Source organism: Trachinotus anak, unplaced genomic scaffold (assembly GCF_046630095.1).
Source record: "Trachinotus anak isolate AG129_WGS33_773 ecotype Australia unplaced genomic scaffold, CSIRO_AGI_Tana_v1 ptg000010l, whole genome shotgun sequence".
Taxonomy (NCBI): Eukaryota; Metazoa; Chordata; class Actinopteri; order Carangiformes; family Carangidae; genus Trachinotus; species Trachinotus anak.
Genome location: NW_027273861.1, coordinates 27,764,749 through 27,777,080, shown reverse-complemented (window position 1 = coordinate 27,777,080; position 12,332 = coordinate 27,764,749). Strand labels below are relative to the sequence as shown.

Genomic DNA, 12,332 nt, shown 5'->3' with positions numbered 1-12,332 from the left:
CTACAATTTGAAATATAACATTGGTTAAAAAACTGCAGTTCGATATTTTCCTCAAATTAATACAGAAGATCTCCAAAAAGCTGGCAGACATGAACTGGTAGCCATCAGCAGTGTTTGTTAGCAACTGAGCTAGTTACCTTCAATGTATATTTTTTAGCCACACAACTCTCCCCTGACTTTTAATCCAACACCATCATCAGGTCAAAGTGTTGCTATGTCCAGTACGTTGGTCAATGACTTGCAAAACTATTGACATTCCCATTAGTCATCAATATATTTGTGTTTAGCACTAATTAGCAAATGTTAGCATGTTAGCACAATGTTTTCTTAGTGTCTTGTTAAGAAGGTTTTGTTTCATCTTTGTGTTGGGGATGCATATTGAAGTCAGTATGAGGAGTCATATTTAGCCATTTATTTATCATTAGCTACTGCAAATCCAATTCTCCGGCTCAAAATTCATCTTAACCTCAGTCTAAACACCATTTATTTTATTGTATTGTTGTTTTCATCTTCCTTAAAACAGACACTAAGACTAAATCCTCTCCACTCCTCTGCTCACAGCTTCCTGGGACCTGAACTTAAAGGGCAGGCTCCATAAACATTACAACAACATTACTTGTGTGTTGTTTGCCTTTGTGTACATCACAGATTAAATTCATCTCTCAGGAGCCTCTCGGCAGACGGCTCGGAGGCGTACATTTTGTTTGTTTGTTTTTAGAAGCGGTTCAGCAGAGATTTATCTGGAACCCCTGCTGAGGGGGACAAAACCCGCCCCATCCCCAGAGCTCGACGTCTGCCCTCGCTTCACACATAACGTATGAGTAATCTCTGACTGGCCTGAAAGAGAGGAGGCCTGACAGAGGGTGAGAAAGAGGGGGCAACTAGCAGGGAGAGGGGACAGTGGGGAATGCAGTGGGTGGTGAGGGCTTTGCTTGAGGGAAATGAAAACACTATCAGCCAGAGGTGTCATTCTGATCACCTTGGCTAGTTGCTGCTCTACGGAGGCCCTGAGGGGACATGGAGGAAAACATCACAGAAGGGGGAGGGAGGACCTACTTCTGTGCTCTCTCACAAAAAATCTTGGCACCATCCTACCCCACAACTCTTAAGAATAACAGCATATTAAGTTAAATTGTTAAAAGTGTTTCACTTATATAATCATCATATCCACTTATATAAAACACACATAAAGAGCTGAAGAGCTGATATTGTATAGAGGCTGGCTGCAGTTTCACCAGCTTCTTTAACTCTGCACGAACTAGTATAAATCAAACCTTTATTGATGTAAAGTAAAACAATTAGCTTGTTAGCGTACAAAAAAACTGCAACTTCTGTTACATGCAGGTACAGCAGTGCATGTAATATATCTTTGTAACTGTTGGTTTTCTCTTTTCAAATGTCATATGTTCAACTTTTTAGTTGTAATTTTTGCTGTTGAAAAAATGGAAATGCCACTTGTCCACCCTTCTCTGGTTAGCAAGGTGGTGACATTTAACAAGCAAAGGTCTTACGCTTCAGGGAAATAGTGTTTGCTAAAAACAGACATATTAAACAACAATATTAAATTGTGTTTTTTTTTGTTGTTTTTTGGTTTTTTCTACGTTCAGTTACCATCCGTGTCTACAGATACGGAGTGAACCACTGTGAGGTAAGGTTATTTTCCAAACCTGGATTACCTCTGGTAATAAAACCCATGTGCTCTAGCTACACATTGCTCTCTATAACTATCTGGTGTTACAGAAATAATGAATATACTAAAATATGTGTCAGCTGTAGAGGTTGCTGCACTGACAGTATCCACACATCTACACAAGTATTTTTGGCAACAGTCATCAAAGAGGAATTATACAATGAACACTTGAGTCTCAGTCTTTTGACAGCATATATGTTTTTTAGAGATTAGAGGATAGTTTTAATGTATTATAGGATAATATGGCATTATGTCAGACTGTGTAAGTGACACAAACATAAAAACTTTGAGTTTTCTTACTGCTTATTTAACAGGGACAATGCACAATACATTTATTGTACCAGATATAGGTAAAACTAAATTTGATCTGTAGTGCTTGATGTTTTTAAGAGTCCACCGGCCTATATCAAAATTGGATTGATTACCAATAACTAAAAAACTGGAAAACTAAATCATAAAAAAACAAACAGTAAAACCTATTTAAGAAGTAGGTAGAAGGTCTCCTGAATGAAGCAAATTCAGGGGGCAAACAAACATTAAACATCACAATGTGAAGATAAAGTCTAGGTCATTAGGATTCCTGGTCAGCAAATGCAAAAGTAGATATTTCTTTCTCTCATCTGAAATGTTTTCCTCTACATCCCTGTTGAGGCTCTGACATTAATGTTTTAATATTGAATAAACACAACAAAGAGCATGAATGATGAAATACAGGAGCAGAAGAGCACAAAAAAAGCAGACAGGCCTGAGGAGGAGAAAGCAGGTACTTACTGAGCACGTAGAGGGAGAGAGCGAGGCCCGCCAAGCAGAAACCCTCAAAGAAGCGCAAGGTGCTGAACATGGTGACGTTTACAGAGAAGGCAACACTCAGACCAAACACCAGCATGAAAAGCACCGAGAGAATCAACACTGGGTGTCGACCAAACCTTAGAAACAGGAGGGAAAAGACAGAAAGAGAAAGACGCAGCACAGTGTTTAGAAACTGTCACAAACTGTGGAGAAGAAGCTTTTGATGTGCAGTCGGGTGAAAGAGATCATTCCACTCATTGTTTCCCTCAGACTCTGTGGACTTCCTGGTTTTAGGGCTGGGGGGTTGGTCAGTAGATCAGTGGGTCAGGTCAGAGCCGAGGCCTCGGTGCCCAGCACATTTCTTTACATTGTTTCCATGGTCACTGATCCCAAACACAATACTGGGACTTTTTTTCCCACGAGGCAGCTCAGGTGGTTCGCAGGCAACAGACGGGACCACAATGAATCCAACGGACAACAGTGAAGGGTCATTTCACCAAATTACAAAAAGACATTTTCCCCGTTAGCCACACAGCTTCAGTTTTAATTGTCCATAATTTGAGGATTAGGTTTTCATTGTGATGCCCACAGCTTTAAAAAAATTCTTAGAAACACATCTTTTAAAACTGTATTTTTATTGTTGAATTTTTAGCCATGCTAGCAGCGAGGCTCTGTCCGGTAGCTCAGTATAGACTCAGATATCTCAGAAAATATCAGCTGTATTACCTTGAGGTTGGTACATATCATGATGATCCCTCGAGGGTGAATCTTCATGATTTTGGCGATACCCTGACTTTTAAACTGTGCCACCAGCAGGTCAAAGCTCTCACTTATGTCGTGAAATACCTCAACATCTACTGGATAGATTGGCACAAACTTTTCATTCAGAGTGAACATCTTGACGACTACTGGGTGGATTTACATGACATTTGGTTCAGACTTTTGTTCATAAAAGTGAGTGACCCAAATCTCCACTGACCAAAGCTGAAGCAGGAAGTTATCTTGTAAATTGTGGTGAAAATTACAATGGATAGTTTGGGTAATATAATAATTTTACTGTTTGCCTTTGTTTTTCTTCCATGCTTTCCTCTGGGTTTGTTTTCAACCTGTCTTATCTCCTGACTGCTTCTTTCTCTTGACACACTGGACTGCTGCAAGATCTCGGCTGTTGGTTTGGTGAGTACGATATTACCTTAAAGTGTTAAAATGTGGCAAAAACTACAAAACTAAGTTCCAAGTTGTGAGCAACCAGAGTTATCCCTTAAAGGTCACACGTTGAAGAAAGTGAGATTTCCGTTCTTTTTTTGATTATAAAACAGGTCGAGGTTCTTCATAAATACTGTAAAGGAATCAAATGAGAAACTGAGCCTTAAAACGAGCTGTCAGGGCGTCCGTAACTTTGTGATGTCACGAGGAAATAATCATTACTCTCAGCCATGCCTCAAACCCCGCCCACCTGGACCCACCATCCAACCTTATAATATTTGGTTTCTCTGAGCGTTTACCTGAAATCTGCTTTATTTTCACTCAGTCACTTAGAAAACAATCAGCCAATCAGAAGAGAGACTCAGATCCTCTCTTCTGATTGGCTGACTAAACTGTTGTTGCTAGAGCTCCAGAGAGAAGCCTGAGAGAGGAGATGTAAAGCTACACTGAGACGGCTTTTGGCTCTTAAAACCACAAATATATCTTCTTATGAATATTAAAACTTAAAAGTGTAAAAAAAATTGGGACATTTAAGGATAACTAACACACTGCAGAAAGGCACTAAAAGGAAATGAAGGAGGCAGCGTACCAGTCGGCCATGACACCCATCACTAGATAGCCAAATATGGAGCCCACCAGCAAAGAGAACTTGGCAATGTGGACCTTCCAGGCAGAGTCGCACACCAGGTTCCACTGAAACAGACAAATAAAGACAGAGGAACATTAGCCAACTTCTCAGAGAGAACCACCCACAACAAGATAAAAGGGAATTAAACATCAGCCACTGAGCAGTTTTAATCTGAAAGCTGCACAGACACAAAAAGAGATGTGGGCTTCTCTCATCACAAGTCTGTCAAACTCTCTTTGCTCTCTGACTCACTGTTTTGATAATTCATGAAGGCTGATGAGTGTGCAAACATGCTGCGGACGCTTCTGAAATATTCAAATGCATGTCTTGAAAGGAAACAGAAGTGTGTATGTATGTATATGTATGTGTGTGAGTGAGAGAGATAGAAAAAGAAAGCATGTGTGTGTGGATGTGGGCGCGTGTCTATAATAACAGAAATCAATAGAGTTCCACTCTTTCCTCTATCAGCCCATGGGTCAGTGCACACAACGCTGCAGCTCTCAGCATCTGAAACTCAGCCAAGGACACATGTGGAAGCACGATGTGTACTCTATATTTGTGCACGACCCTGAAAGTATCTGCGAGAACCCAGTGGACCGGTTCAGCTGTGTGTGAAAGTAGTGTTGGTATTTAACAATGATTTACAGAACTCCCTGCTGAGCCTCCGATTGTGCAGAGGAGCAGAGAGGAGAGAGCTGAAGGAGATGATATGACTGATGATTTTGGTTGTGAAATGACCGGTGGTGGTGAAGGAGCACAGTCAGGATCGATTGATTATGTACGGGCTATTAGCGCCTGTGTTATCTGAGAAAACAGATATGACACATATACACATGGGTGATGACTTAAAAAACATTTTTTGGCTTTTGGTGGAATCGTGTCAAGATAATATGATCACATGTTATCGTTTTATAAAGTTCTGCATGCAAATCAGATTCCAGACAAATTGCAATGAAAAACTGTGCAATTATGGGTTTTACACAACGGCATTGTCCTATTACGTGGCCCTGGTGCAAAAATGAGAAACTGGACCCCAATATTTATTGATACTGAAGGACCTGCAATGGATCTGCACAAATATTTATCAGATTGGATGAAGACCAGTGTGACTAATGCACATTAGATACAATTTCTTCGTCAAATTCATAAAATTCTGAGTTTCTCCTCTTTCACTTTCAGTCACGACTGGACCACTGAATCAGATTTTAGCTTCACTGCAGTCTGTGTCCACGTGTAATGAGTTCCACACAGTGAGGCTTACAGATTTAGTGTGGGAAAAGAGAGAAGCCTCCAAGGGTTGGATTGGTTATGTGAGCTGACATATCAGGATCAATATCAGGAGGGAAAATGGTGCAATGGTGAATCCCTAGTTCTCTGGGTGTGGGGCTGTTACCCACTCTGTCCAGTTGGTAATCCAGCCTTGTACAAGCTAAGTGATTTGTGTGATGCATAACAGTAGAAAACAGTTGATTGAATTGGACATTTGATTATTTAGTGGTTTGGCATTTATTTTCTAATATTAAGGCTATAAATCTTAGTCTTATCAGTATTATGGTTCCCATGTCACCCAGCCCCAATGTGCACAGACTGTACATGCTGCAGCAGGCTGGTGTGTAACTGTAGTTATCAGCTGCTGAATACTCTGAGCTCAGCACACACACACACACACACACACACACACACACACACACACACACACTCATCCTGTCATATTGAGGTCAGTGGGTAACTTGTTAGTCAGCTGTGTTGGATCACTCTGCCTTAAACTGAGACTGGCAGTGAAGATGAAGATGAAGATGATGATGGTGAACAGAGTGATTTTTATTTTTTCTGTCAGAGATAAAACACCGGGGGTCTATCTGGCGCTCACTCGTTACCTTGGTAACCACATTCTGGCTGAGTCCCGTCTGCAGCTCCAGCCTCCACTCCTTGCAGGCGCACAGTAGTGCACCGCCGCCGTCGCCGTATCCCTCCCCGGTGCCGTTGCCTGCGGGTTGCAGCGCTGGCGCTCCTCCGGTGACGGTGACCGGCGGCGGTGCCGCGGTCCAGTTACTCTCGTTCGTGAGGGGCTGCACGCATGTGCCATTGGGTTGCGCCAGGAGGAAATAATCCGAGAACTGACTAAAGCCGATGAACAATGCCGGTATCCAGGTCAGGACCACTAGCTGCTTCTGATGTTTCCCGAAGCCCCCCAGAGACGGCAGAACCGAGCCGTCGATGTGCGGCAGCAGCCGGGGCGCTGGGTGCTCCAGCGGAGTGAAGCCGTTCTCGGGCGGGTGGTCCTGCGCCTCCGGCCGGCCGGCTGCCATCACGGCCCGGCCACAAAGAGAGCAGCTGGGCGCAGCGGCGGGTGCAGCGAAGCCCCCGCTCTGTTGCCGTCCGCGCAATAAGCGTTGAGCCCTTTGACACAAAGAGAGCCCAGAGCGCAGATCAGTCCACTGTGTAGCCGGCAAAAGCCCGATCCCAGGAAGCTTGGTCTCCGGTCCGTTCAGCCGTGCAGAGGCACCGAATCACCGAACAGTCGCCCTCATGGCGAGGGGGCTCGAAGCGACCAGGGGATGTCCGAGTGGGGGGGCCGTGTCAGGGGGAGAGGGCTGTGGAGAAGCTCCCGGAGAGGAGTGCAGTCGGACAGGCAGGCATGCTCATACACACGGGCGTCATATTCCACAAGTACAGCTCCTCCAGCGGGATCCATCCATGTGGGGCTGGACTGGGCCAGGCCTGCTGGTCGTATAGAGGTGGAATATGGAGCTACATGAAAACTGGGATCCACTGAACATCTGCTGGTCCTTCACCCATGGGCGCCACAGGTCTCATACCCGCCCAGACTGTGACCTCCTGGAGGTGCGCATCACTCAGCTCCTCAAGTCCGCAACACGCAAGCTCCCAGTCATCCCCGGTCCGCTTCAGTGGTTCAGGGACGCGGTGGAATATGCTGCTCGGTTTGTCGCTGTCTAGTCAATGGGACACGGTGCCAAAGCGGTGCTTGGAGCAAAGATTTGGTGAGGGTGGGGGGGCAAACCCCGCCCTCCCTCGGTCGCGCTATGAGCTGCGATTGGAGAGTCTTCAAAGGGCGACTGCACCACTGACGGGCATCTGCAGCCAACAATGATCCCCTTTGTGCAGCTTCTGCCCTCCACTCAATATGAAGCTTGTTAGAATCACGAATCCTTCACGTCTCCCATCGATCCCAGATGATTTATGGTGATGATGTGAAGATCAAGTGGAGATGATGCTCCAGCTTTTTTTTTTTTTTTTTTTTTTTTTGTGGGTGGTTTGTGTTGATGCGTCCTATACAGACGCTGTTTTGCGTCATATGATTTTTTTTCATACCCGTCATATAAATAGGCAGCATCAGTTACTGGTTTGGGGGGAGACAATGGGAGGATGGCAGGGGGTTTGGGGAAGATGTGCCGCCTCTCGACCGCGAGGGGGCGTCCGACGATCACAGTCCGCGTCCTCGCATCGGGTTTTCTCGTTTAATTTGACTCTCAGCATAACATTAAGACACAAAAATGCACCGTAGCTCCCACTGCGGGGGTGTCAAAGGTGCAGTAGAGCAAGGCAGCGGGATTTCCATGCACATGTTGTGGGTGTTGATGCGGCTGCAGCTGCTCCCATATGACTCTGTGTGAGTGACCTTGAGACTTCAGTGTGTGTGTGTGTGTGTGTGTGTGTGTGTGTGTGTGTGTGTGCGCGTGCATTAACCTTATAGCAAACCCATTATTCCTCATGTCTCTGAATGACATGGAGCTGGTATCCAGGGCGCGGCTGACAGTGCAGCAGATAAGTGACAACTTGTGCTCAACTCTCACTCATCTCTCACCTCCTCCTCCTCTCCCCGCCTCCCACACACACACCTCCTCATCTTACTCTCAGCCTCCTCCTCCATCTCAAACCTTAATAAGTCTCTCAAGAGGAGGAGGCTGAGAGTAAGATGAGGAGGTGTGTGTGTGTGTGTGTGTCATGTGTTACAGTTTGCCAACCACACCCCTATTATGGCACATACCAGAGCTGACTCAGGCATTCTTGGGGCCCTAACTAAAATGTAACCCCCTCCACACAGAAAATTCGATTTAATTAAATTGTACGAAATAAATCAAATGTCACTGTCAGGAATGAATAAATCCAAATCAAGATGATAATAATTTATTGTTGTTTCATTGCTTCACGCCGCTGGTCTGAAGGACCTGTTCAGCATTTTAGGAAATAGGGGAAACATTTATTCTGGCTCTGGCCAGAGTTAAAAATAAAACAACTGTAAGTTCCTCAAATAAAGCGACATATCATCAGTGTCCACTGTCAGACCTGAGTGAAAGGCTTCCTCTGTATATGAGGAGGTGGAGCAGCATCATTTGTCTCCATGAGACCAGTGACCCAGATTGGTTCAGGTGTAATGTGACAACTCTCTAAAGGCCCCTCCCTCTCATTCACCCCCTCCCTGGCTCTGTCTCCAAACCCCCAGGGGACATATCCATGTCAGTGCTGCACAGGTGAACCACTGTCACAGGATTAGTGAGCTACAGCAGCCTGCAGCCTGCCTGCTCCCCTGTCTTACACTGCCTTAAACCAGACAGCAAGATAGGCAGTGGGCCCGTATTCATATTCATAACAGCTCCTGTTGGTTTACAGGATCTTTACTCATACTGTCTGTGTGCAGTTTGAATTGCTAACATTACATAAACTTAAACAGAAACATGGGCGATGCAGGCAGCCATGTTGAAACTGAGCACAGATCTTGTCTCTCTTGGTTCTCACTGTTTCCCTGCACAGTCATCTCTGTTTTCACCTTTGATGCAAACCGCCTCGGGCAATGAATGAGTCCCGTCTTTGTCTTGTCCTCTCGTACATGCTCACCTGCGCAGGTGCAAATTCATGACAGCAATAAAAGCCTTTTCTTTCTTTCTCCTTACTCCCTATGATTCAGTGTGCTGTATGAATAATTTACAGCCGTCAAACCCTCCAGAATAAATGTCCCTACTCTTCTCTTTCTATGACTGTGTGTGTGTATGTGCGTGTGTGTCTTTCGGTATCTGGTTGCTACGTACCCAGCTCCACCCTATCCTCCACCACACCGTCCGTATCAGAACATTTAAAGTGTGTGCAAATAGAGTCTGTGTATAAAAAACAAATACAGATGACACAGGTAAATTCAGCAGGATATACACAAGCTCTTCAAAAAGGAAAAACATAAATGAATCACTTATAAAGGACTCTCACTGACTTGTTGTTCCAGTGGATGATCCTGTTGTGTATGTAGAGTTTCTTCATCTTTATTGTTTATATGAAGCAAATTTGGGATTTATTTTGGATCTGGATCCAAGTTGATATTTTTATTAAGCTGAAAGTCTAATAAATCTATTTTTTTTAGAATCACGCTTTGACTTTTTTTTAGCAGTCATAATGAGAGAGAGAGAGAGAGAGAAGAAACATGAGGAGAGAGGTGGGTTGACATAGTAACAAAGGCAACCAACCAGGTAACCAACTTAACATAAAAGTCACGCCCTATGTATTGAGTCCCTTTTTTCCTCTCTGTTTTTATAATCAGCACCAGTAATGTATGAAACATTCAGGTAATCATTAACCTATAATGGTCATTAATAGAAAACACAGGCAAGGTACAGCAGCTTCATTTATATTTCACACACAGAGGTGATTCAGAGGGTTTTACATAGGAAAAGACAAGCATCAGAATTACATTAAAAACAGTAAGCTAAAAAAATAAATTAAAAAATGAGATAATATTAGATAAAACACATGAGAAAAAAATAAGTAAATAAATAAATAAATGAAAATGTAAAGAAGAAGAATATTGGTAAAAATAACAACAGGATATTCTATCAGACAAAACTTGAGATTTCTCTGAGTTCTTTAAGCTCTTACCTTGTTTGCCAATTTGCTGAAAATAAAACAGAGTTGATAAGATATTAGGAAAAAAAAATAGATTCAACAGATTCAATACTGTTTTCAGATTCAGTAAAATTACAGTATATCAGTGGCAGTTAATCACCTGTGGGTTTCTGTACCTTAGTGCAGTATGTTTGATCATCTGAACTGAATCTCAGCTGGAACAACTTAAAACTTGTTGGTATTTGTAAATGAAAGAGCTCTTAAGACATGACTGTAACTCCCCAAATCCATGCTCACCAGCACCTGTACAGGTGTGTCATGGGTGTGAGAGCCGTGAGAGCAGCAAGTGCAAAAGCTCTTTTATTTGCAGAGATTGTTTAAATAAATATTAAAATATTTTAAAGAACTAGTTTCACAGTTTTTGGAAATGCAATTACTCTCTGTCCTGCCAAGAGTTTAGATAAGAAGACTGATACCACTCTCATGTGCTACACCTAATACAATGAATATAAAGCTGCACCCAGCAGTTGCTCAGCTTAGCTTAGTATAAAGACAGAAAACGGGGAGAAAAATTAGCCATAACATGTGAATTAACTAATTAATTAATTAACTAACAGATCTTTTTAACTCTTAACTCTCAGCAAGAACGGAAATAAGTTAATTTCCCAGAATGTAAAAGTATTTGAGGGTTAATTCATTCATTCATTCATTCATTTGTTCACTGTCTCACATTGCCTGTGCTTGACCAGCATTCAGTTGAATTACTGCACACTGACTTTCTCATTGATGACAATTAGTCTGTGCTAAATATTTAACATTTCTGAGGTGATATAAAGAAACTTCAGTTTTATATTCCTCATTTATGGCCATCTTTATGTTTGCACTTGCAGCTGTCTTCTCTGCACCACCTGCTTATACAGGTGCAGGCATGGATATTAAGCTTGACTTGCCATTAGTCTTTGGGGTTTTGAGCAGAGAAGACACCTCCTCAGGGCCCCACCCATGCACAAGTGCATAACCTGTTCTGTTCTTTCATCTTCATGTGAACTCTTACATCAACCACCTTGGCAGATATTTGACTTTTATTTAGTATGAGTGTGTGAACCACAACAGCCAAGTCTGGCGTTTATCTGAATCACCAAGTCCTTTATACCACAGGAGCCAAACATCTGATGTGTCAATCTTTTTACAGTTCTGAAAGCATCGATTTGATGATTGGCAGATAAAAAGATCTCTAGTTTAATATTGGGCTGAATTAAATAATATTTCAGTGTGTAGCAGGTCCTAAACTTCACAATGAAATCTAGTCATACAGATGGGTTTTTGTCATGTTCTACATTTACAGTAATATCTTTGAATGCTGAGAACAATGTTAGACAAGCAGCCACGCCCTGAACACCAGGAATTATCTTCATTACTCATCAACACTTAATCCTTTTGTTGAGTGACTGAGCACTTTCCCTTGCAGCCCACATAACATTGCTAAGAACACGCAGACTGACGATGCCAAGTGCTGAACAAGACGAGACAGCCCCTCAGACAGTAAAAAAAAAACAAAAGAAAACAATTAAAAAAACACTCCTCCTCTTATAAGACTGTCAGAGTGAAAAGAGCAGTGAGCTGTCTGTACATGCAGCGAGGTGGTCTGAGTCAGCACAGCACCGCTAACATTATGAATTACTGCGGCTGTGTGTGTGTGTGTGTGTGTGTGCAGATTAGGGGGTTTCACTTAACAGTAGGATTAATAAAAAACGCTCCTCCCTTGATTCCAGCCGATCATGGGTGTGTCCATGGGTGTGGAGCCTGTATTCGCCCAGGAGCTTCCCTCAGCACACCTGCGGAACGAAGCCAAGCTGGAGATGATCACAGGGCGTTGGATATATTGATGCTAACATGAAAGGTTCTAACGGCTCAATCAGGACAAGTACTGTTTTTTTATTTTTGTTTTTTAATTTATTTTTGAATATGCTTCACGTTTTTTGCATGAAAGCATGCACAAAAGTCTGAGGCTGACCTTAAATGACCCCAGAAAGTGTCAGTGGAAGTGTTTTACAGCAGGGCCTCCAAAGCTTTTCGGCTTGTGACCCTTTAAGATGAAGAAATGCCTATTTACCAACCCATGTGCAGGCAGAATTAACAAGAAGTAAAATTATCCAGTATTTCAGCCAA

General features: G+C 43.0%; 1 protein-coding gene and 1 long non-coding RNA gene across 2 annotated transcripts in view; one reads left to right on the top strand and one right to left on the bottom strand.

The window, feature by feature from the left end:
- The window catches only part of LOC139626270 (solute carrier family 22 member 23), a 21,599-nt gene extending 14,039 nt beyond the window's left edge, over nt 1-7,560 (bottom strand). The window contains exons 1-3 of the mRNA XM_071486557.1: nt 6,191-7,560; nt 4,275-4,378; nt 2,462-2,616 (exon numbers count right to left, since the gene is read on the bottom strand). Coding sequence (XP_071342658.1) covers nt 2,462-2,616; nt 4,275-4,378; nt 6,191-6,622 — 691 coding nt within the window. The 5' untranslated portion in view covers nt 6,623-7,560. The remainder of the gene's footprint in view (nt 1-2,461; nt 2,617-4,274; nt 4,379-6,190) is intronic.
- The window catches only part of LOC139626277 (uncharacterized), a 23,210-nt gene extending 10,878 nt beyond the window's left edge, over nt 1-12,332 (top strand). Inside the window, exons 6-7 of the long non-coding RNA XR_011692185.1 lie at nt 3,638-3,655; nt 11,936-12,332. This is a non-coding gene — a long non-coding RNA (uncharacterized lncRNA). The remainder of the gene's footprint in view (nt 1-3,637; nt 3,656-11,935) is intronic.